This window comes from Ochotona curzoniae, unplaced genomic scaffold (genome assembly GCF_017591425.1).
Source record: "Ochotona curzoniae isolate NIBS_2020 unplaced genomic scaffold, NIBS_Ocur_1.0 contig_2210, whole genome shotgun sequence".
Classification (NCBI taxonomy): Eukaryota; Metazoa; Chordata; class Mammalia; order Lagomorpha; family Ochotonidae; genus Ochotona; species Ochotona curzoniae.
In genome coordinates, this window is record NW_024465369.1 from 38,668,601 (window position 1) to 38,690,587 (window position 21,987).

General features: G+C 41.0%; 1 protein-coding gene across 2 annotated transcripts in view; it reads left to right on the forward strand.

Moving 5' to 3' along the window:
• The window catches only part of PLEKHA3 (pleckstrin homology domain containing A3), a 33,310-nt gene extending 11,676 nt beyond the window's left edge, over positions 1-21,634 (forward strand). For both annotated transcript variants that reach the window (XM_040971796.1, XM_040971797.1), the window contains 6 exons: positions 2,858-3,013; positions 7,346-7,482; positions 11,738-11,902; positions 14,706-14,749; positions 16,233-16,348; positions 20,357-21,634. In XM_040971796.1, coding sequence (XP_040827730.1) covers positions 2,858-3,013; positions 7,346-7,482; positions 11,738-11,902; positions 14,706-14,749; positions 16,233-16,348; positions 20,357-20,484 — 746 coding nt within the window. In that variant the 3' untranslated portion in view covers positions 20,485-21,634. The remainder of the gene's footprint in view (positions 1-2,857; positions 3,014-7,345; positions 7,483-11,737; positions 11,903-14,705; positions 14,750-16,232; positions 16,349-20,356) is intronic.
• Positions 21,635-21,987: the final 353 nt, after the last annotated feature.

Genomic DNA, 21,987 nt, shown 5'->3' on the forward strand with positions numbered 1-21,987 from the left:
ACGGCAATGGCTGGAGCTGAGCTGATCTCAAGCTAGGTTTTCTGGGTCACTGAAGCTAGACTCTTCTGGATCTCTCATATGGGTGCAGGTCCCCATGCATTGGGCCATATTCCACTGTTTTCCTAAGACAGGAACAGGGAGCTAGATGGGAAGTGGAGCAGCCAGAACATGAACTGGCACCCATATGGGATCTGGTGATTGAAGGGGAAGGATTAGTCAGTTGAGCCATTGAATTGGGCTCCTCATCTGGCCTTCTTTTTCAGGCCATTTCTGTCTTAAATAAGTCCCACTGTGAACAAAATTCTTCATCTTGAAGCCTTTTTATTCTTGGATTGTCTTTTTCATAATTATGCATAAAATCTCTGTGATAAGAAATTCATTTTTCAGGCTTGACTTTTTTTTTTCTCTTTCTTTCTCTGTTTCTCTTTCTTTCTGCATCAGTTTGCTTCCTTGGTTTGATCGTCAGTGCTGTGAAGAGCCATGACTTGAGGGCAGGATGTTGACACAGCAGTTGAGATGCCACTGGCCTTCCCAGATTCTGTATTACTCAGAGTGCTTTGGTTGAGCTTCTGAACTCTAGTGTATTGTGGGAGGCAGTAAGTGATAGCTTAAGTAGTTGGGTCCCTGCTAACCATCTGAAAAACATGGACTGAGTTCCAGGTTTCTGGTTTTGGCATGATCTAGACCGAGCTGCTATTGACAGTTAGGAGTGAACCAACAGCTGGAAGATCTTTTCGTGTCTATCTCTTCTGTTTATCAAATAAGTAAAAGTAATACATGAAATTTTTAACTATATATTAAGCTTGAAGAGTAAAGACCCCTTTCTCTCCTTTTCCATTTTTCCTGTCTACCCATACTACTGTGAGCTAAGTAGCTATGAATCAATGACAATAATAGAATACAGGTTTCTTTTTCTTTTTTTTTTTTTTTAAGATTTATTTGTTTTTATTGCAAAGTCACATATACAGAGAGGAGGAGAGGCAGGAAGATGTTCTGTCTGATGATTTATTCCCCAAGTGACCACAATGGCCGGTGCTGTGCCAATCAAAAGCCAGGAGCCAGGAGCTCTTCAGGTCTCCCACACGGGTGCAGGGTCCCAAAGCTTTGGGCTGTCCTTGACTGCTTTCCCAGGCCAAAAGCAGGGAGGTGGATGGGAAGTGGTGCTGCTGGGATTAGAACTGGTGTCCTTATGGTGTTTCAACATGTTCAAGGCGAGGACTTTAGCTGCTTGGCCGCCGCACCGGGCCCAGGTTTCATTTTTTGGAAAAGATTTGTTTTATTTAAGAAGGGGACCAGGTGCTTTAAAATAAAGCAAAATATCTCCTTCCCAGCCACTGGCTGCCAAAAACTCATTAAAGTGGACAATGAACATGAACTTCATACTTTTTATGAGAGGTGTATGGCCACAGAAGCTGTAGCCAACGCTTTGGGTGGAGAGTGGAGGGCTGTGTGGTCCAGAGCAGTGGGGGAAATGACAAACCAGGCTTTCCCACGAAGCTAAGTGTCTTGACTCATAGCCAGGTCACCTGCTGCTAAGTAAGGGGAACTGGAGAAAGAAGATGCAAATCAGTTCGGGGCTGCATTGTCAATTCTGACTTGAGTGATCTTAACTTGGTTATTGTAAAAAAAAAAAAAAAAGGAGAGAAAGATATTCCTGGATTGACTGATATCACAGTTTCTCGTTGCGATGGTCCTGAAAGAGTGAGCAGAGTCCCCATGCATCTCTCCAAAGAAGATGTATATCAGTGTGTTGTAAGAAAGCCCCTAAACACACAAGATAAGCAACCCAAAGACCAAAGCACCCAAGATTCAGCATCTTGTTACCGCGCATGTCCTCCAACAAAGATGCAGCCTATTGCTCTGAAGAAACTATGTATGAGGAAGAGTTAGGAAGAGACCGAAGAATATGCTCATCCTTAGACCAAGAGAATGAAGGAGGACAAAGAAAATACCAGGAACAGATTGTCAAGAAATGTAGGCTGTCCTCTGTGAGAGAGTCTAGTTGAAAATTAGGTAAAAAAAAATAAGAGAGAGAAAGAGAGATTTTCTATCTTGTGGTTCTTTCACCAGATGGCTGCAGTGGCTGGAGCCGTGCCAGGCAGAAGCTGGCATCCTGGAGTCTTTGCTAGGTCTCTGTGGACGCAGGGGCCTAAGCACCTGAGCCATCCTCCACACATTCTTAGGCACATCAGAAGGGAGCTTGACGGAACTGGAGCAGCTGGGACTCAAACTGGTGTTCACATGTTTCATTTTACATCAGAGACTTGGGGTTGACTCAACACAATTTTTATTCAGCTCTCATCAAAGTATCAAGGGTTGTGTATTATAGAGAAAGTGTAGGTAGAGAAAAAGGAAATCTTCAAAATTCATATGCCTTTGAGAGGATTATTAACAACCCCCTAATTCGGGGTTTATCATAGGGCAGTTGTTCGAATGGAAGATGGCCATGATAATCATTTATTGCATTTCTTCTGTATACCAGGCATTATTTCAGGCTTGGGGGATGCCAGAACATAGACTGTGCTTTCAAAGAAGTCAGTCAAAAACGTCTGTGACTCGTGTGACAATGATTGCATGTGTATTTAAGGTGGCTCCAAGAAAGATCTTTAATTTTTTTCTCTTCTTGTTTTGGTTGCTTTCTTCTTTTATTTCCATCTGCTGTCGTTGCTTTGTCCCACTGGATCTGTGTAGGAACGGTGGTTCTGAGAGTGTAACTGGATGTTCTGTTTTGGAGGTGTACTGCTTGCATAGTTGGTCCAAATGTATGAAACACGTGGAACTGTACAAGGGTGATGATTTGAGTTTGTCCAAATTCCATAAGCCTATAACTGTATTTCTCCTTTGTTTATCACTGTAGTCCATTCAGCAGACAACACGAGAATGGAATTGATCATTCCGGGAGAGCAGCATTTCTACATGAAAGCAGTGAATGCAGCTGAAAGGCAGAGGTGGTTGGTTGCTCTTGGGAGCTCCAAAGCCTGTTTGACTGATATAAGGACTAAAAAAGAAAAAGGTAACTGAAAACTTGTGGTAGGAATATTTTCTTATTCATTTATTTATTTTAAAAATATATTTATCTGAAAGTCAGGGTTGCGGAGAGAGGGAAAGAAATCTTCATTCTATTGGTTCACTTTCCCAGTGACCTTGACGACTGGGTCTGGAACAGGCTAAAGTCAGGAAACTGGAATGTTATCTGGGTCTCCCATATGGGTGGCAGGGGTCCAAGTACTCAACCATCTTTTTTTGCTTTCCGAAGTGCCTTAGCAGTGAACTGGATCAGAAGTGGAGCAGCCAGGACTTAAGTGGGATGCTGGTGTCTCAGGTGGTGGTTCAACCCGTTGTGTCACAACATTAGCCCCAGAGAATTTTTCTTAAAAGCTATAAATTGTCCTGTCCACTTTTAGTAGATTAGCCCAAGGAAGTGATCAGAAACAGAAAATTTGTATACAAATCTTAATCATACTACAAAAAATGTATAAACAATGCAAATACAAATTTGGGGTACTGTTTTGTTTATGGAAATTGATGCAAGAGGACTTTAAGTGGTTTATGCAAAAGGAATAGAAAATCAAATTTAAAAGGTAAGACTGTGCATTTGACCCAAGAGTTAAGATGCTGCGCGCGGTGTCCACATCCTGTCTCTGAATGTCTGGGTTTGACTGCCTGCTGCATTGTTGGTTGCACTTCCTCTCTCCAGAGTCCTTGCTGCCTACAAGGGAAACCTGGAGTGAGTTTCTGGCTTTGACTCAACATTGTAGGCATTTACTGAGTGAACCACTTGACGAACCCTCTCTAACTCTTTTTGTTTTGACATCTCTGACTAGTTAATTAAAACCTTGAGACTTTGTTTGGTAATATAGGCTCTGTCAAGTTGAGATACTTTTCAAAAAAATATTTTTTTGAAGATTTATTTTTATTGGGAAGGCAATTCTGCAGGGAGAAGGAGAGCCAGAGAGAAATGTCCTCCATCTGCTGGTTCACTCCCCAAATAGCTGCACTGGCTGGAGCTGGACTGATTCAAAACCAGGAGCCTCCTCTGGGTTTCCCTTGCAGGTGTAGGGTCTGAAGGGCCTGGGCTTTCCTCTGCTGCTTTCCCAGGTCGCAAGCAAGAGCTGGATTGGAACTGAAGCAGCTAGGGCATGAACGGGCGCCCACGTTGGATGCCAGCACTTGTAGGCAAAGTACTAGCTCAAATGTGTTTGAGTTTATTGGAAAGATGGAGTAGAGAGTCATACTGACAGAAAAACAGGGAAGTTGTTCACTTTTCCTTTTGCCTAGACTGGCTAGGTGGGGTCTACGGTAGGAGTCAGGAACTTGATCCAGGTCTTACGTGTGGGTGGCAGGAGCCACCAGTACTGTTTTCCAGGGTCTGCATGAGCAGAAAGCTGGAATCGCAGCTGGAGCTGGGAGTTAGCCCAGGTGCTCCAGTGCAGGATTTGGGCATCCTAACCAGAAGTTTCTCTGCTGGGCCAAATGCAAGTACTAGTGAGACACTTTCTGTAAGTGATGACGCAGCTGTTGAGTCTCTAAATATCATGGGAATTTAACCATGTCAGTGTAGTTTGGTTTTGTTTGGTTTACATTTTTTTTTAAAAGATTTATTTATTTATTGGAAAGTCAGATATATAGAGAAGAGGAGAGACAGACAGGAAGATCTTCCATCCGATGATTCACTCCCCAAGTGAGCACAATGGCCGGTACTGCGCCGATCCAAAGCCAGGATCCAGGAACTTCTTCCGGGTATCCCACATGGGTGCAGGGTCCCAAGGCTTTAGGTCATCCTCGACTGCTTTCCCAGGCCACAAGCAGGGAGCTGGATGGGAAGTGGAGCTGCTGGGGTTAGAACCAGTGCCCATATGGGATCCTGGTGTATTCAAGGGAAGGACTTTAGCCGCTAGGCCGCCGGGCCCTGGTTTACATTTTTAAACTGAAGCAAAATGAGTGCTTTTTAAAGGTTTTATTTTTTAAGGTGAGGAAACAAAAATAAGAAGGCAGTAAATGAAGCCTGTAAGGTGGATGCCTCTGATTCCCACTAAAGCGCTTGCAGCATTGCCCATGCTTGTGAGAGGAATGAGCCGGAGCGTTCTCAGGGCAGGGGGCTCTGATAGAGCTGCCTGCGAGTTTTTCTGCTAAAACTTTGATTTTTCTGAAAACATTCTTACAACATCCAAATGTTATCTTCTTCGCCCCTTCATGAAGTCAAGCAGCAGAATGCCTCAAGCAGTCCAGAAGTCTGTTACTATGACCTCTGCTTTTGCTTCAGCTGGGCCATTCCCACTTCTTGGTAGCCATAGCTTCGGATTCTGTCTTCAGGATCAGATAAAGCCATAGTTCATCATCTGTTCCAGGCCCTTCTTGATCCTTCTTTAATTTAAAATTTCTGTTGAACACTGCTTTTTTTTTTTTTTTTTTTTTTTTTTCTGCAGCTGATCTGGGCTCAACAGTTTGGATACCCGTCAAGCAGAAAGAATGCTCCATTGAATGTTTAGTCAGAATTGTGTAAGCGGAACCACATGAGAAGTCTAGGTGCTGGCTGTTGCTTTGACTGCTAATGATTTCCTTTTTAATAGAGCAGGAACAAAAAATTAACTTTTTCCTCAGAAAGGTCTGCACATGCCAGCTTTCTACCTTTTATTATTATCATTATTATTATTGAAAAGTCAGATATACAGAGAGGAAGATCTTTCATATGTTGATTCATTTCCCAAACAGCTGCAATGGCCGGAGCTGTGCCCATCTGAAGCCAGGAGCCCGGAGTCTCTTTCAGGTCTCCCATGCGGGTTCAGGGTCCCAACGCCTTGGGCCATCCTTGACTGCTTTCCCAGGGTACAAGCAGGGAGGTGGGAAGCAGGGCTGCTGGGATTAGAACCGGCTCCCATATGGGATCCTGGCATGTGTAAGGGACCCTACCCCCACATAGGAGACCTGGAGAAGACTTCCAGCTGCTTACTTTGGAGCAGCTGGCTCAGTTCTGGCTGTTGGGCCCACTGTGGGAGTGCATCAGCAGACAGATGATCTTTCTGTCTCTCCTTCTCTCTGTAGATCTGTCTTTCCAATAAAAAATCATTTAAAAAAAGAGCAATGTATTTATTTTTGTTATAGAGGGAAGGAAAGAGGAACACCTTCCATGTGCTGGCTCACTCCCCAAGTGGCCACCACAGTCAGAGCTTAACAGAACCAAAGTCAGGAGCCAGAAGCCCCCTTGGAGTTTCCCACGTGGGTGCAGGGTCTGAGGCTTTGGGCTGTCTTCGACTGCTTTCCCAGCCGACAAACAGGGAACTAGCTGGAAAGTGGAGCAGCTGGGACATGAACCGGCTTCTGTATGGGATCCTGGTGGGTGTAAGGGAAAGATTTTATTCCATGAGCCGTTGAGCTGGGCCCAAGCAGGAATTCAGAATTAGATTCAGTGTTAGTATTCACTGGTTAGCTTAGGGCAGATATATAAAAAGGGTCAGGTTGCCTTTGGGAGTAGAATTTATGGCTGGTAAAATTTACTTTTTGGTATATCCTTTGATATCTTTTGATTTTATCATGGTGCATATTTGTTCAGAAAGATTGAAGAAAAATCAAAAGCAAAGTAAATGATTTAAGGTATTATTGCCATTATTTGCAGATATAATGTGAAAATAATGACAGTGTTTTTATCCTGATAGTAAGAAGGCAGTAGATTCTTTCCTATTTTTGCTATTTTCCAAAATTTTTCACTTAACATCCATTACTTTATAACTAAAATGAACGTGTTAGCAAAGTTAGTGAAAACATGTATATTATTGATATTGACAAAAATGGTGACTTGGATTTTGTATTTTTCATGGAACATGGATAGAATATGGTTGGGGAAAGATAAAGGAATAAATATTCTTAAAAATTGAGAGATTAAAAACAAAAAGTCCATAGACAAGTGAATGGGTGAACAAAATATATGCTTATTCAATAGTATTTAACCATAACAAGAAAGAAGTTGTGACAGATGCTACAGCATGGGTGAACCTTAAAGACCTTATATCAGGATTGGCTTTGTGGCTCGGTGGTTTAACCTGTTGACACCAGCTTCCCATATTGGAGCACTGATTCAAATTCCAGCTGCCCCGTTCTGATCCAGGTGTCTGCTAGTGCATCAGAGAAAATTGTGGAAGGATGGCCCTAGTGTGTGGTGGGCCCCTGCCAACCTGTGGGAGATCCAGTTGGAGTTTAGGCTTCGGCCTGACCCAGGCTCAGCCATTGTCACCATTTGGGGAATAAATGAGTGGATAGTCTCTTTATCTCTCCTCCCCTTCTCTCTGCCAAGTAAGTAAGTAAGTAAAGCTTAAGAAAATATTTTAATTGATTGTACATGTCTTTTTAGAAATAAGTGAAACCAGCGAATCTCTGAAAACCAAAATGTCCGAACTTCGCCTGTACTGTGACCTCCTAATGCAGCAAGTTCATACAATCCAGGAATTTGTTCATCATGATGAGAATCATTCATCTCCCAGCATAGAGGTATGACAAAGAGGGTCCCTTCACATCTGGTTGTGCTTTGCAATGCATTTGGGAATCCTTAGTCATCCTTTAATGCAACAGAGCAGTGTTTTCACAATGAGTTATTCTCAGCTTTTCTGAGCTGTCTGTTCTGTGAACTGTCTGGAAATCTGTAGGATCTTCTATATTGTGTCTGTTTAACCGGAGTCATGCAAGGAGCTGTGTGCTGCTCCAGGGAATCAAGGCCTGTCTTTGCAGCCACTTTAATAATTGGGAGGTTAGGGCCCGGCGCGGTGGCGCAAGTGGTTAAAGGTCCTCGCCTTGCACGCCCGGGATCCCATATGGGCGCCGGTTCTAATCCCGGCAGCCCCGCTTCCCTTCCAGCTCCCTGCCTGTGGCCCGGGAAGGCAGTCGAGAACGGCCCAAAGCTTTGGGAACCTGCACCCGCGTGGGAGACCCGGAGGAGGCTCCTGGCTTCGGATCGGCATAGTATCGGCCCGTTGCGCTCACTTGGGGAGTGAATCATCGGACGGAAGATCTTCCTCTCTGTCTCTCCTCTCTGTATATCCGCCTTTCCAATGAAAAAATAATAAAAATAAATCTTTAAAAAAAAAAATAATTGGGAGGTTAGAGTAGGGAAGAAGCCTTCCAGGGCATGCTCCCCAGGCTGAAAGCTTGAATTCAGTGCACGATGCTGTTCTCTTTTTCTTGATAATAGGGTCCAGGCCTCACATATGAAGTGGCTGCTATCTGCCACTCCAGCATCCAATATGGGCGGTGGTTCATATCCTGGCTACTCCACTTGTGGCCCAACTCTCTGACAAAGGCCTGGGAAAGGCAGCAGAGAGTGGCCCAAGTGCCTGGAAGGCTGCCACCCACATAGGAGACCCAGACCCAAACCCTGGATATTGTGGTCATCTGGGGAATAAACCAGCAGACAGAAGGCCTCTCATATTCTCTGTTTGTGTTTCTCCTTCTCTTTGCAATCCAGCTAACTAATTAAGTCAGAGTTAGAGTAAGAGACATGCAGAGAGATCTTTTACCTGTTGGCTCACTCCCCAGATGGCTACCCAGGCTAGGACTGGGCTAGGCTGAGGCCAGGCTGAGGCCAGAGGCCAGGAACTTCATCCAGGTCTCCTACGTGCATGGCAGGAACTCGTGCACATGAACCATCTTCCATTACTTTTTCCAGACCATTAGGAGGGAGTTAGGTTGGAGTGTAGCCACTGGAAAAGAAACCCTTGGCCATATGGAATGCTGGCATCACAGGTGGTGGCTTTCTTTACTATGCCACAATGCCAACCCTGCTTATCTTTATGAAACAAATAGGAAAAATCACTCAGAGCAGTGATGCAGGAACCACAACTCAAATTAGTAGGATCTATCTGTGACAAGGCCTCACTTTTCCTGGTGTCATGGGACTGGTGAACACTATTGTTTTCTTGAGTGGAACGCTGACCCAATTCCTGGTCTCTGCTTGGTGTGGTAGAAGTAGATTAAGATGTCCTCCCTCTCTGTGGCTTTCTCTGGTGGGGCAAAATCTTGTGAGGAAGGAGAGATTTGATGTTGGAAGCATTAAACCTAATAGCGCTTCACTGTTTGATTATGAGCTCGGTGAAGGTGGGTCCTCTCACTGGACTCCAGCTGTTGAGTGATGCAGACAGGGACCCAGGTTGTTCCTGCTAATCTGCCATCTGGTATGTGGGGATTTTCTTTCCTCTCTTACCCCGGTATGACTGCAAGGTGACTGCTAGGATGATAAAGAGCACTGGACTCAGGTTCTTCCTTTCAAAGTAGAAAACAAAAATTACTGGAGCTCCTGAGCAGACTTTTTGTCTGCTCAAAAGAAGCTAGTAGAAAAATGTTGACAATGGGTCTTGGAGTAGTCCTGACTGGCTTGAATCAGTCCGCAATCATGCCTAGGGCAGGACACTTTATTGTCTTAACGAAATTGGACCTTGTGTTCTACCAAGAAAGAAGTTGAAGAATGAGTAGGACAGTCGTGAATTCTGGTGCCATGAAGTAATTGTAGGGTGTACCACTGGTTTTTTTTTTTTTGGTTAATATTTATTTATTTTAATTGGAAGATAGATTATAAAGAGAAGAAGAGAAAGGTGTTCTTCTGCCAGTTTACTGCCCACATGGTTAAGCTGATCCAAAGCCAGGATTGAGGAGCCTCTTCTGGGTTTCTCCTGTGCATACAGGATCCCAAGGGTTTGGGTCAGCTTCCACTGCTTTCCGAGGCCACAAGCAGAGATCTGGATGGGAAGTGGAGCATCTGGGATGTGAACTAGTATCATATGGGTTCTGGCACTTGAAGGTGCAGGATTAGCCAACTGAGCCATCACACTGGCCTCTTATTTTATTTTATTATTAATTTTTTACATGATTGATTTTCCAATACAATATTTGTTTTAATGTATGTAAAGCTTTTTTTTCTTGGAGTCTAATTTTACATATTGTTTACTGATGAGAGGTAATTTTCATTCCTGCATTGCTTTAATTTTCTCTTTTATTTTTCATTTTAAAATTATTTATTTGAGAGGCAGGAAGGGAGTGCACCATGTGCTGGTTAACTCCCTTAGTGCCGACACTGACCAGGCATTAGCCAAAGTTGGGAGCCAGGAGCTCATCCAAGTCTCCCAGGTGGGTGGTGGGAACCTAGTTACTTAAACCAACGTTATTGCACCTCGGTGAATGTTAGTAGGAAGCTAGAGTCCTGAGCAGGAGCCAGGTGTCAAAGCCAAGTACTCTTTTTTTTTAATTGTAAAATCAGATATACAGAGAGGAGGAGAGACAGACAGGAAGATCTTCCATCTGATGATTCACTTCCCAAGTGAGCACAATGGCCGGTACTGCGCCGATCCAAAGCCAGGATCCAGGAACTTCTTCTGGGTATCCCACATGGGTGCAGGGTCCCAAGGCTTTGGGCCATCCTCAACCGCCTTCCCAGGCCACAAGCAGGGAGCTGGATGGGAAGTGGAGCTGCTGGGATTAGAACCGGCGCCCGTATGGGATCCTGGTGTATTCAAGGGGAGGACTTTAGTTGCTAGGCCACTGTGCTGGGCTCGTCGTAGGAGTATCTTACCCAGAATCTTAAGCCCTAGGGTTAAACACCTGCCTGTATTTTTTTTATTTTTTAGTTTTTTAATTTGCATTTTTTTGTTTGGAGAGAGACTTAAGAATGCTTTCATCTACTGATTGATTCCTCTGAGTTCCTGCAAAAGCCATGGCTGGGCTGGAAGTCAATCAGGACCTCCCACATGAATGACAGGGACCCAGGAACTTGTGTATCATCTTCTGCCTTCCAGGGTGAGCAGGGGCAGGAAGGTGGAACAAAAATTGAGAAGCGGTATAGTGGTGAATCAGGTTAAGTTGCTGCCTGTCTGAGGCACTGGCATCCGTATGATTGCTGGTTTATGTCCTCACTGTTCTGCTTTTGTTTTTTAATTCTTCTTATTAAAGATTTATTTATTTATTTTTATTAGAAAGCCAGATATACAGAGAGGAGGAGAGACAGAAAGATCTCCTGTCTGCTAATTCACTCCCTAAGTGACCACAATGGCTGGAGCTGAGCTGATCTAAAGCCAAGATCCCAGAGCCTCTTCTGGGTCTCCCACTCAGGTGCAGCGTCCCAAGGGTTTGGGGCGTCTTCCACTACTTTCTCAGGCCACAAGCAGGGAGCTGAATGGAAAGCAGGGCTGCCAGGATTAGAACCGGCACTCATATAGGAGCCTGACACGTTCAGGGTGAGGTAGCCATTAGGCTATCGTGCCAGGCCTGGCTGTTCCACTTCTAATCTGGCTTCCTGCTAATCCAGCTGGGAAGGCAGTGGTAGGTGGCCTGAGTGCTTGGGCCCCTGCCACCTATGTGGCAGACCTGGAGGAAGCTGCTGGGCACCGCCCTCATCCCAGCCCCAGTGTTAGTCGTTTTTGTCTTTTGGGGCAAGATCTAGTCGATGGAGGTGCTGTCTGTCTGTCTGTAACTCTACCTTTCAAATAAAATAAGTAAATAAATAAAACAAACATAAAGTGGACAATCCAGGATTGAAGCCAGAACTCTGATCTAGGATACAGATGTTCTAAGCAGTGTTGAATGAACGGTTGTACCAAATGGCTACCCTCTCTCTAAGTTTCTAAGATAGTGTATTTTCAAGAAATTTGAATATACCTTGGTAATATATCTGTTAGAGATGATGTGTTAATACTTGTTTATAGGATTGCATGTGATTCCATGTAGCCATTACAAGTCTGCTCAAATCTTGGTTGTTTTTCAGAATATGAATGAAGCCTCTTCCCTGCTCAGTGCTACATGTAATACCTTCATCACGACACTTGAAGAATGTGTGAAGATAGCGAATGCCAAGTTTAAGCCTGAGATGTTTCAAATGCCTCATCCGGATCCTTTAGTTTTTCCTGTGTCACCTTCTCCTGTTCAAATGGTTGGAACATTTTGTTTTTCTTAGTGATAGTCTATCTGGATTTTTGTTTTGTTTTGATTTTCAACATGGAAACAGTAACTCATGGGTTGATTTTGTGTGTTTGTACTCCTGGTTTGTATTGGATCTTCTCAGCTGATGAGCTCAGCATAGGTACCAGTGTGCTTTATGCAGCCAAACCTGCCCCATTTCCCACCACCCGCCAAACTGGGAGCTGCTGCTTCAGTTCACTCCAGTGTGCCAGGACAAATGCTGTGATGTGCACTGTGACACAGAAGGTGTGATTGAGCTTGGTAGAACTTCGCAGGGGTGTTTTACCCAGGGTCGGAGTTCTGCTCAGTGGATCTTCAAAGGAGTTGCAGAGGATTTGAAATGTACCAGTGAGTACAGTGTTTCTTAGTTAGCATACATGTTTGAATTATCCAGATAAACAAATTTAGTTAATCTCTGTAATCCTCAGTTTCTGCATCAGCAAAATAAAGTCTCTTCTGCAGGTTGGAAAATCATTGCAAAGTATGTGACCTGCTTAATGTTGGCTGCTTAATGCCAGTTCTTTGTCTGCTGATCTGTTTGAACAGCAGGTACTCTTTGCTGTGGGTGGTGGATTCATTGTTCTTTCCAAGCTAATAAATTTGCTCTTGCATGTTGTGGTAGAACTTGTAGATGAGATAAGATCTGAGTCACCAAAGTATTTTTAGGGACTCATTTGAAAGAGCAAGAGTGCAGTTACCTGAAGGTCATATTATTCACTGTATCCAATCTAGTTATGTGGGATTTAGTAAAGATTGTTGCCTAAATTTACGTGAATATTTATTTGTTTATTTGCAAGGCAGAAAGAAAGAGGGAGGGACATAGAGAAAGAGATTTTCCCCAAATGGCTGCAACAACAAAGACTAGAACAACCAGGATCCAGGACCCAGGCACTCTGGGCTCTTCCAGGTGTGCGGCAGTGATCCAAGCACCGTAGACTTCTGCCTTTTCACACACGTTAGCAGGGAACTAGATCAGGAAGAGAACATCCAGGACTCCAGTTGACACTCTGATAGGGGAATGAGTGGAAGGCCTGTGTCTCAGCAGTGGTGTAATTCACTGCACCACAGTGCCAGCCCCTGTCCACATGTACTTACGGTTTTCTAATCATTGTAAGATGGTCTAAGAGACAGAGACTGTAAAAGTCATTGTTTGCATTAGTTTGTAAAGAGCTTGGTTAACGTAAGTAGTGATAAGGATGGACTGTCTGGTAGGACTTCTCTAAACCTCTCTTACGTTACTTGTATTACGTATTTCCAAGAAGGGAAGGTAGTGTGTAGAGTTTCTGAAACTTCTTTGACAATTGAGCCTTTTTTTTTTTTTTGCTTTTGGATACCAGCTAACAAGATTGTGGGATTCAGTGGGTTATAGTTGGAGAGATATTATATAAACTTTAAGAATATATGTACTTGAGCAAAAAGCCACCAGTCTTTCAAGATAAATATTTAGTGCTGTGTTCCAGGTTGATATTTAAGTATGAAGGGGTGCACGTTTTGCTTTTTTTTTTTTAAGATATATATTTTGATATAGTTAAAATGCATCAGAACTACTTTGATTTTTTTATTGGACTTCTCAGGACATTTTTGTAACTTCTGTTACAGATGCTCTGAATATGGAGAAGTCATTTGTATTCATATATAAGAAACTGTAATAATTCTTTTTTAAGCCTAAACATTTCATTTGTAGAAAAATCACAGGAAATCATAAGTTCATCTAGGAAATATTTGGTTGGAGGTCATTCATTTTTCTTAGCTATGCCATTCTACTACATATGAAGAGCAAGAATTGTAGCTTATGGTAATTTTTGTGGACATAGATAACAAGGTGAAACAGGCTTCATGAACAAAATATTTTCATAGAATAATACGTTATTTATGTGAAAGCTTCATATTTTTAGATTTATTTGTCTTTATTTGAAAAACTGATTTGTAGAAAAAGAAGGAAAGAGAGAGAGATCTTCGATCCAATAGTTTACTTCTGAAGTGGCTGCAATGGCTAGAGCTGTGCCAGTTTGAAGCTTGGAGCTTCTTCCAGGTCTCCCACATCAATGCAGGGATGTGCAGTACTTCGACCTTCCTTTATTCCTTTTCCAGACACATTAACAGGAATCTGGATTGAAAGTGGAGCAGTTGGGACTAGAACCAGCACTTGGAGTTGGAGGTTTAACCTGCTGTGCAATGGCATTGGCCCTGAAAATCTCATTTTTGATATAAAACTTACTTATGTGAAAAATCCAGCTTAAATATTTAAGAATTCCAGAATTATTGAATCTGTTTGTAATAGCAGTCTTGGTTAATCTCATTGACTCCATCTTAAAAAAAAACTTGCATATAATGTTTTCAAATTGTTGTCAGTTCAGACAATTGTCAGTTTGACCCACAGCTTGAGTGATTATTATAGTAAGGGCCTAGTTGAGTGAGTGAATAATCCTGAAGAGAATAATTTCTGTTGTAACTGGTACTAATGTTCACTTACATCTACATGATTCTAGGCCATAAATTGGGTGGGTCATTTCTGTTACAATTTCAACTGCTGTTTCTCAAGGACCTAGTGGCTCATGTTTCAAACATAGAAGGCATTTACATAACCTGGGCTCATAAGACTCTTGAAATGATTTTTTACTTGATAAATTGATTGAACCTTCTAAATTTTGTTTAGTGTTATATTTATTAAATTTTCTGCTAATTGCATATTTTTAAAATATGTTTAAGTGAGGCTGATTCTACTTGACATACTTATTGTGCTATTTTTTGCTTTTTTTTTTTTAAATTTCTAGATGAAGCGTTCGATCAGTCACCCTGGTTCTTGTAGTTCAGAAAGGTAAAGTCACCTTTTACTTTAAACCAAGTTTTGTCAAAATTATCCTTATTTAGGGAAATTCTTATTAAGAAAAATGTTAATAGAAAAAAACAACTTGATATTTTAAAAGATATATTCGTATCACACATTTTAAAAATTCATCTTCTAGATCTTTCCAATTTTTCAGGTTGTTGAATTATTTGTTATTTGTTAGTATTCACTTAAGTAGCTATGATGGTCTCACTTGTTCTTTGGAAAGTGATGAAATTATAACATTAGCATTGATTTTGCTCCATTTAGACTGCTAAGTGCTGAGCCCTTACTGCTTGTTTGTTTTTTGATGTTTTTCCCTGATGATTGTATAGCCATTATCAAATCACTGATTTGAGCCATCAGTTCTGGGCTAATGTAACCATGTCCCTGTCTAACCTTGTCAGAGAATGCATAGTCTGTCAGCTCCTTTTCCAGAAAAACAGGAGTTTAATCAATCTTTGAAAAACTTACTTTTTTTTTTTAAGATTTATTCATTTTTATTGCAAAGTCAGATATACAGAGAGGAGGAGAGACAGAGAAGAAGATCCTCCATCTGATGGTTCACTCCCCAAGTAACTGCAATGACTGGAGCTGTGCCAATCCAAAGCCAGGAGCCTGAAGCTCTTCCGGGTCTCCCATGCTGGTGCAGGATTCCACGGCTTTGGCTATGCTCAACTGCCCTCCCAGGCCACAAGCAAGGAGCTGGATGGGAAGCAGGGCCGATGGGATTAGAATCGGTGTCCATATGGGATCCCGGCATGTGTAAGATGAGGACTTTAGCCACCAGGCCTGGAAAAATTACTTTTTAATAGAAATTTTTCTAAACAGTTTCTGAGGAAGCAAGTTGTTTATAAATACAGTTATGCTGTCATTAAATGAGGTGCAATTAGGGGTGGTGATTTGCTTCTGTGTTTTTAATATTTTAGTTTTTTTTTTTTTTTTAAGATTTGTTTTTATTAGAAAGGTAGATCTACAGAGAGGAGGAGAGAGAAGGATCTTTTTTCCATTGGTTCACTCCCCAAGTGGCTGCAACAGTTAGAGCTGAACCGATCCAAAGCCCAGAGCCAGGAGCTTCTTCCTGGTCTCCCAAATGGGAGCAGGGTCCCAAAGCCTTGGGCCATCCTCAACTACTTTCCCAGGCCAGAAGCAGGGAGGTGGATGGGAAGTGGAGCAGCTGGAATATGAGCTGGCACGTATGTGGGATCCTGGTGTATGCAAGGCGAAGATTTAGCTTTGTTTTTCCTGTTTAGTCCAGGCCATGGCTGTATTAAAGTCACCAGCTGAATTCTGAACGGTTGCCTTCCTTGCAGTTTGACCTTTGATTGAATAGAACATTGCTAATAAAGGGTATTGGTCATCAAAATAGTACTTTTTTTTCATTTAAAGATAAGTCATTTAAAATTTCATTTAAATTGATAGTGTTTTATTTATTTAACTCCTTTTGGTTTTACCTTTTCTATTTACTTTGCAGGAGTAGCCACTGTATAAAAGAACCAGTTTCGACATTTCACCGACTCTCCCAGCGACGGCGAAGAACCTACTCAGATACAGATTCTTGTAATGATATTCCCATTGAAGAACCAGATAGTAAGTTAGACGAATTCTGTCTTTTTTTTTGGTCCTATTTAGCAAAATTGTGAGGCTTTGTAATTTCTGGAAATGAAAAATACTGACATTTAACACTTTACCTTGCTCTTGGATTAATTCCTTAGTTCAGAACTAGACAAGCCATACAGAGTCAACAGAAATGCTTATGTTATACAAACAGCTTTGCCACTAAGTGATGAGGATTGCTCTGTAAATAGTGCATCTTCAGGAATACATGAAGATGTGACCAAAATTTTGTATAAAAACAGAATCAAGGGGTTGGTGTTGAAAACTGCCAGAAACACCAGCTTCCTATATTAGCACCCATCCTAGTCTTTGCTGCTCTGCTTCCAAATTGCCCCCCTATTAACTCACCCAGGAAGGCAGCCCACTGCTTGGGACCTTTGCATCTCCATGTGGCAGATGTAGTTGGGAGTCCTCTGCTCCTGGCTTCAGCCTGACCCAGTAGCTATGTGAAGAGTGAACCAGTGAATAGAAGATTGATTTCAATCTCTCTGTTCTCACTCCCTTCTTCTGTCTTTCAAATAAGTAAATAATTTAAAAAACGAACTTAGAAGGCTTATTTGGTGAGAAATTTTTGAAGTCTATATGTAGTTGTACATTTTATATTTGTATGCATGGATTTCGTTTTTTTTTCCATGCCAAAATGTACATCCTTTTTGTTAATTTGGGGGCAGAGAGAGAGAGAGCAAAAAACGAGACAGGCAGGCATAGAGTGTTCCCATGTGTTGGTTCGCTTCCCATGTACTTGAAGCAACTGGGACTGGCTACAACTGAATATGGGAGCTGGGAACTCAGTCAAGGTCTCTTGGTTGGGTAGTAGAAACCCACTTCTTCAGCCATCACTGCCGCCTTCTGGGTTTGCAATAGCAGGAAAAATTAGGAACTGGAGCTGGGTTTCAAACTCAAATGCTTTCATGTAGGATATGGATGAGTTAATGAGTATTTTCAATATTACGCTAAATACCTTCCCCAGACATATCTTTTATTTCATTTCCATGAACTTTTTCAGGTACTTTTGTGTGAGTGTGTAATATAATGTGTGTGGTTTTTTGCTGAATTTTAGTAATTTCTTTGTAGTCTTTAGTCATCTTTTACTACCACTACATTTGCATTTTAAAAACATTTTAGAAGAGCATGAATTATAGGTGAGATCCTGTGGAAAAATCAAAGAAATTTCTGAATTCAAAGAATCACTCAACAGTCTGCATTGTTAAATGCCTTAAAATGCTTAAGGCATGTAATTGTGTCTATTACTAGTGGTGAAATACAGTAGGATTCATTCCTGTGCTTTTCCCTTATTGAAGGCATCACACTATTATCATAGGAGAGATTTTCTGATAAAATTGATAACTCTTGAGGGAAAAATATTTATTTGAAGGGTTGTCAGAATATCTACTTTGAAAGTAGTGAACAGAAATGACTTTGAATTAACATAAAATGGTTTTCTTAACACATGTCCATTACACTTGTAATTTTCAAAATTTATGATTTCCCATAAGGTTTGCGGGATAGAAATTATATAGAGCTCCTAATTAAGGAGCAGGTTGTGTTCTAGGAGTTTATTTATAAGTCAGTTATTTTGGGTGCAAGTTTCACTTCTGTGAAAATGTCTTCGGGTAGCCTAGAAGAGCCCAGGTAAATCACACTGTGGCTGAAATTGAACAAACCAGTGATGTGATTTTCTAGTATTCGAATGCATTCGAAGCTTGAGTAAGAGATGGTTGTTACTTAACTAAAGAGTTAAATTGGCTTAGCTGGATGATTTACAGCTCAGGTGATCGAGGTGCTTTGAAAGGGACTGCTGCTATTATTTCTGTGTATTCAGAAAATGGTGACATCTTTTTCTTTATGCCCATTTTTTGTTTTGTTTCTTAGAATAAATAATTACTGTTGAGTACATTACCATTTTGAAATTAATTGGGGCAATGGTTAGAGAAATGAAGGAAAGACAAGGGGCGAGGGAAGGAAGAAAAAAAAAAAACTTTCCTGTGCTAGTTGGGCAAGACCTGGAAGAGGAAACAACAGGGAGAATGAACAGATAATACAGTTTCTGATCCCCCTTGCTTTTTATGCCTAATACACACTGCTCTCTTAGTCCAAAGCTAGAAGAGTTCTGTGAGTTGAGTAGACTACATTAGCATCTGGATGCTACTTTCTGTCTCTCTCACATGCACACAGATCATGTGATAGCCAAGTTTTTTTTTTTTAACTGCCCATTTTTCCTGAGTTTTCTTCTTTTTTTTAGGCATCTGGTCCTGAAACTTAAAAATTTTTTAAAATAAAAATTTGTGTATTAGTATTTTGAAAAGCAGAGTGACAGAAGAGACAGAGAGAGGGATGTTTTTCACCTTCAGGTTCACTCCCTCAGTGACTACAATGTCCAGAGCTGGGCCTGGAGCAAACCTAGTAGTCTGGAACTGCATCGTAATTTCCCAAGTGAGTAGCAGGTGACCTAGGACCTGGGCCATCCTCTACTTTTCCTCCCAGGTACATTAGCACAAAATTGGATTGGATTGGAAGAGGAGCAGCCAGGAGTTGAACTGCCTTTCTAGTATAGGATGGTAGTATTTCTGGCTGTGGCTTGCCTGGCTGCATCACAGTGTTGGGCATCTGGTTCTCAATCAGAAACCGTTTTCACAGGATCTAGATACACGTGCTTTGTTAACACTCTTCAGTTAAGCTGAAGAACTGTGACACAATTGATTGTACAGGCATATTTACAGATGTACACACACATATGTTCATATTATACATACATATACTTTTGTCCTTTAGAAATTCTTCAGATGACTAGATTGGAAGTTTCATCCTTAGATTTCTATTTAAGCTGAAGTTCAGTGTTTCAGTTAGTTGACAAAGTAGACTAAATAGTGCTCTTCCTTATAGTACATATTTTGCAATTAATGGTGTTAGTTGAAAGTTATTATTACCAATTAGTCTCCTTGTGAGATGCAGCTGTTCCTGGTTTTTATTAATTTTTCTACAAAATTAGTAGAGGTAATATGTGGTCATGATAAATGCAAACAATATGTGTGTAAGTACAGCAGCCTTGTGATAGGATTGCACCATTCTTTTCTGCCTTGTTGCATGGGAATGGTGGTAATAGTTTTGTGAGCTGTATGCTGTGTGAAATGGTGGGGATTCGGTCTGGAGTACATTGTTGGCTTTGCTCAGAAAGTCTTAGAACAGAACAGGAAGGACCTGAATTTAGTTTGGTTTCAGTGATAGTTGTGTGATCTTGGCAAAAGTATGCACACTTTTTTGCACCTTGATCTCTTTTCCAAGTAACAAGAAGGACACCAACAGCATTAAAACAGATTGAAAAAATAGTTAAGAAAAATTCAGTGAATGTTTATTAACTGCCCATTATATATCAGCCATGGTATTTAGCAGTGAAATAACAAAAATCTCTACTTAAGGTAGTTTTATAATTCATCTTATAAACTCTGAAGTTGTTCCTTAGCACTGTTGATAGAAGAAAGGTTAAATTGTGCTGCATTAGACAGGTGCACAGGCTGGCATTGTGCAGCTGGTGAAGCCATCACCAAGGATGCTGGCATCCCACATCAGAGTGGCCTGTTTGAGTCCCAGCTGCACTGCTTCTGAGCCAGTTTTCTGCTAATGTGCCTGGGAAGGCCACGAAGGGTGGCCTGAGTTCTTGGTCCCCTGCTGTTCATGTGGGAGATCAGGCTGCTGGCTTCAGCCTCACCCAGACCTGACCATTTGGGAATGAGTCAGCAGACTGAGACTGTCTATTTTTCTTTCATACACACAATTATACACACATCCCCTCTCTCCTTTACTCTGCGTTTCAAGTAAATAAATCCTCCCTCCCCACCAAAAGGCAGAATTGCAAAACAGTAAATAAAAATTAGCAGAAATCTTAAAAGAATATTTTGTCTCTCAGTAGAAAATGAAAATGTTGCTTCACAAAAGTCATAATATTAATAGGATGTTTAACCTTTTAATTAATTTCTCAATTAGGACCTGTTCACTGTTCAAGAAATACACTTAATGGAGACTTGACATCAGCAACCATTCCTGAAGAAAACAGACTTATGGCCAAAAAAAAACCTGAATCGGAAGATTCTCTTGCATCCTTTTCCTCCTGAGGAAACCCACGTGCCCAGCTTCCTCTAAGTATTGCTATGCAAAAGCTGCTGTAACTCAACTGTTGTTATGGGGATTCGTGTTTCCCTTAGGATTTCTCTGCACTTTATAGAATATTGTAAAATGAACAAAAAGCCCACATACTTTTGAAGTGTATTTTATCTTTATATAGTTTATTTGCAAGAGTATTTTCCTAATAACTTCACAGTATGAATATGCATCTTTTTTTTTAAACAAATAATGTAACATTTTGACATCCATAAGGACAAATGTAGATATTTTTCTAAAACATTGTGAGGGTCTGATGGATCAGGCAGTGAGGATCATAGCTTATAAACATGAAATCTTAGTAGGTTTCAGCTTGACAAAAGTGTGATACATGTAACTTGTGCCACGGACCAGATGGTCACTTTACCCCAGCTAAAACTGAGTTAGGATAACGGTTTGAAGATGATTGTATTGTATTCCTTTAAGCAGAAAGGAAACTCTTAATATTCCAAATAACTTTAATCCAAATACCATGATATTGAATCTGAGTATTTTTTAAGACTCAGGCTGTACTGTCCTTCATATGTGAAGTTGGCTCTACTGAATTTGTCAATACCAAATGTTGGGTTAAAGTATTTAATTTTTATTTATTTATTTTCTTGTTGTATAAAAAGGTTGCACCCTAACTTTTGTCACCTACCAAATTTAGGTTCTGTATGCATTGTTATTTACCTTGTTTTAGAAATGAGGCTGCCTTGTAGTGATCCTGCTCACTTACACCAGAGAAATAAACCACTTTCAATGGAAGAGGATTTTAGTGCTTTTTCCCCCCTCAGATGGCTGTGAAGCTGCTGTTGTAAGGTATTGTTTGAAGCTCCGTAGGATATCTAGAGACACTTCTTTTAATTTATGAATATTTATACAAAAGAGGAATTCTGTCAAGGTTCTGGGCCACTTGAGAATGGCATTATTTAAAGAACAAACATTGTTTGCTGATAGTGCCTATTTATATCTATTGTCAGTGTTTGCCTTGTTATCTGTGTTTTTAAATTCACTCTGGGTGATGGTATTGTCCTAGATTTTGGATGAAGAGCACTTTGAAACAACCTGGTTTTGGTGTTTTTAAGTTAATTATGTATAATAAAGATGTGTTTTTTGCAATCAGATGTCATATAATACATGGTGTTTTTTACATTCATTGATACTCAGTGCAATCTTTATAAAGTGCTGTAACTAGTATTCTTTATTGAGTTAATTTTATTTTTTCCTCTGGGCCTGCTGGTAATTAACAAATGAAGCATGCATGCTCTTCATTTTTGTTGCTTGTGAACTTGGTATGGACTATTTCACCGTAAGAGTTAATATTTGCTATTTATGAAACTAAATCTGTAAATACAGTCTTTCTTCTTTAAGTTTAAAATGGGTATAAAAATCTATAAAAGTGACCTGGGAAAGCAGTGAAGGATGGTCCAAAGCCTTGTACCCATGTAGGAGACCTGGAAGAGCTCCTGGTTTGG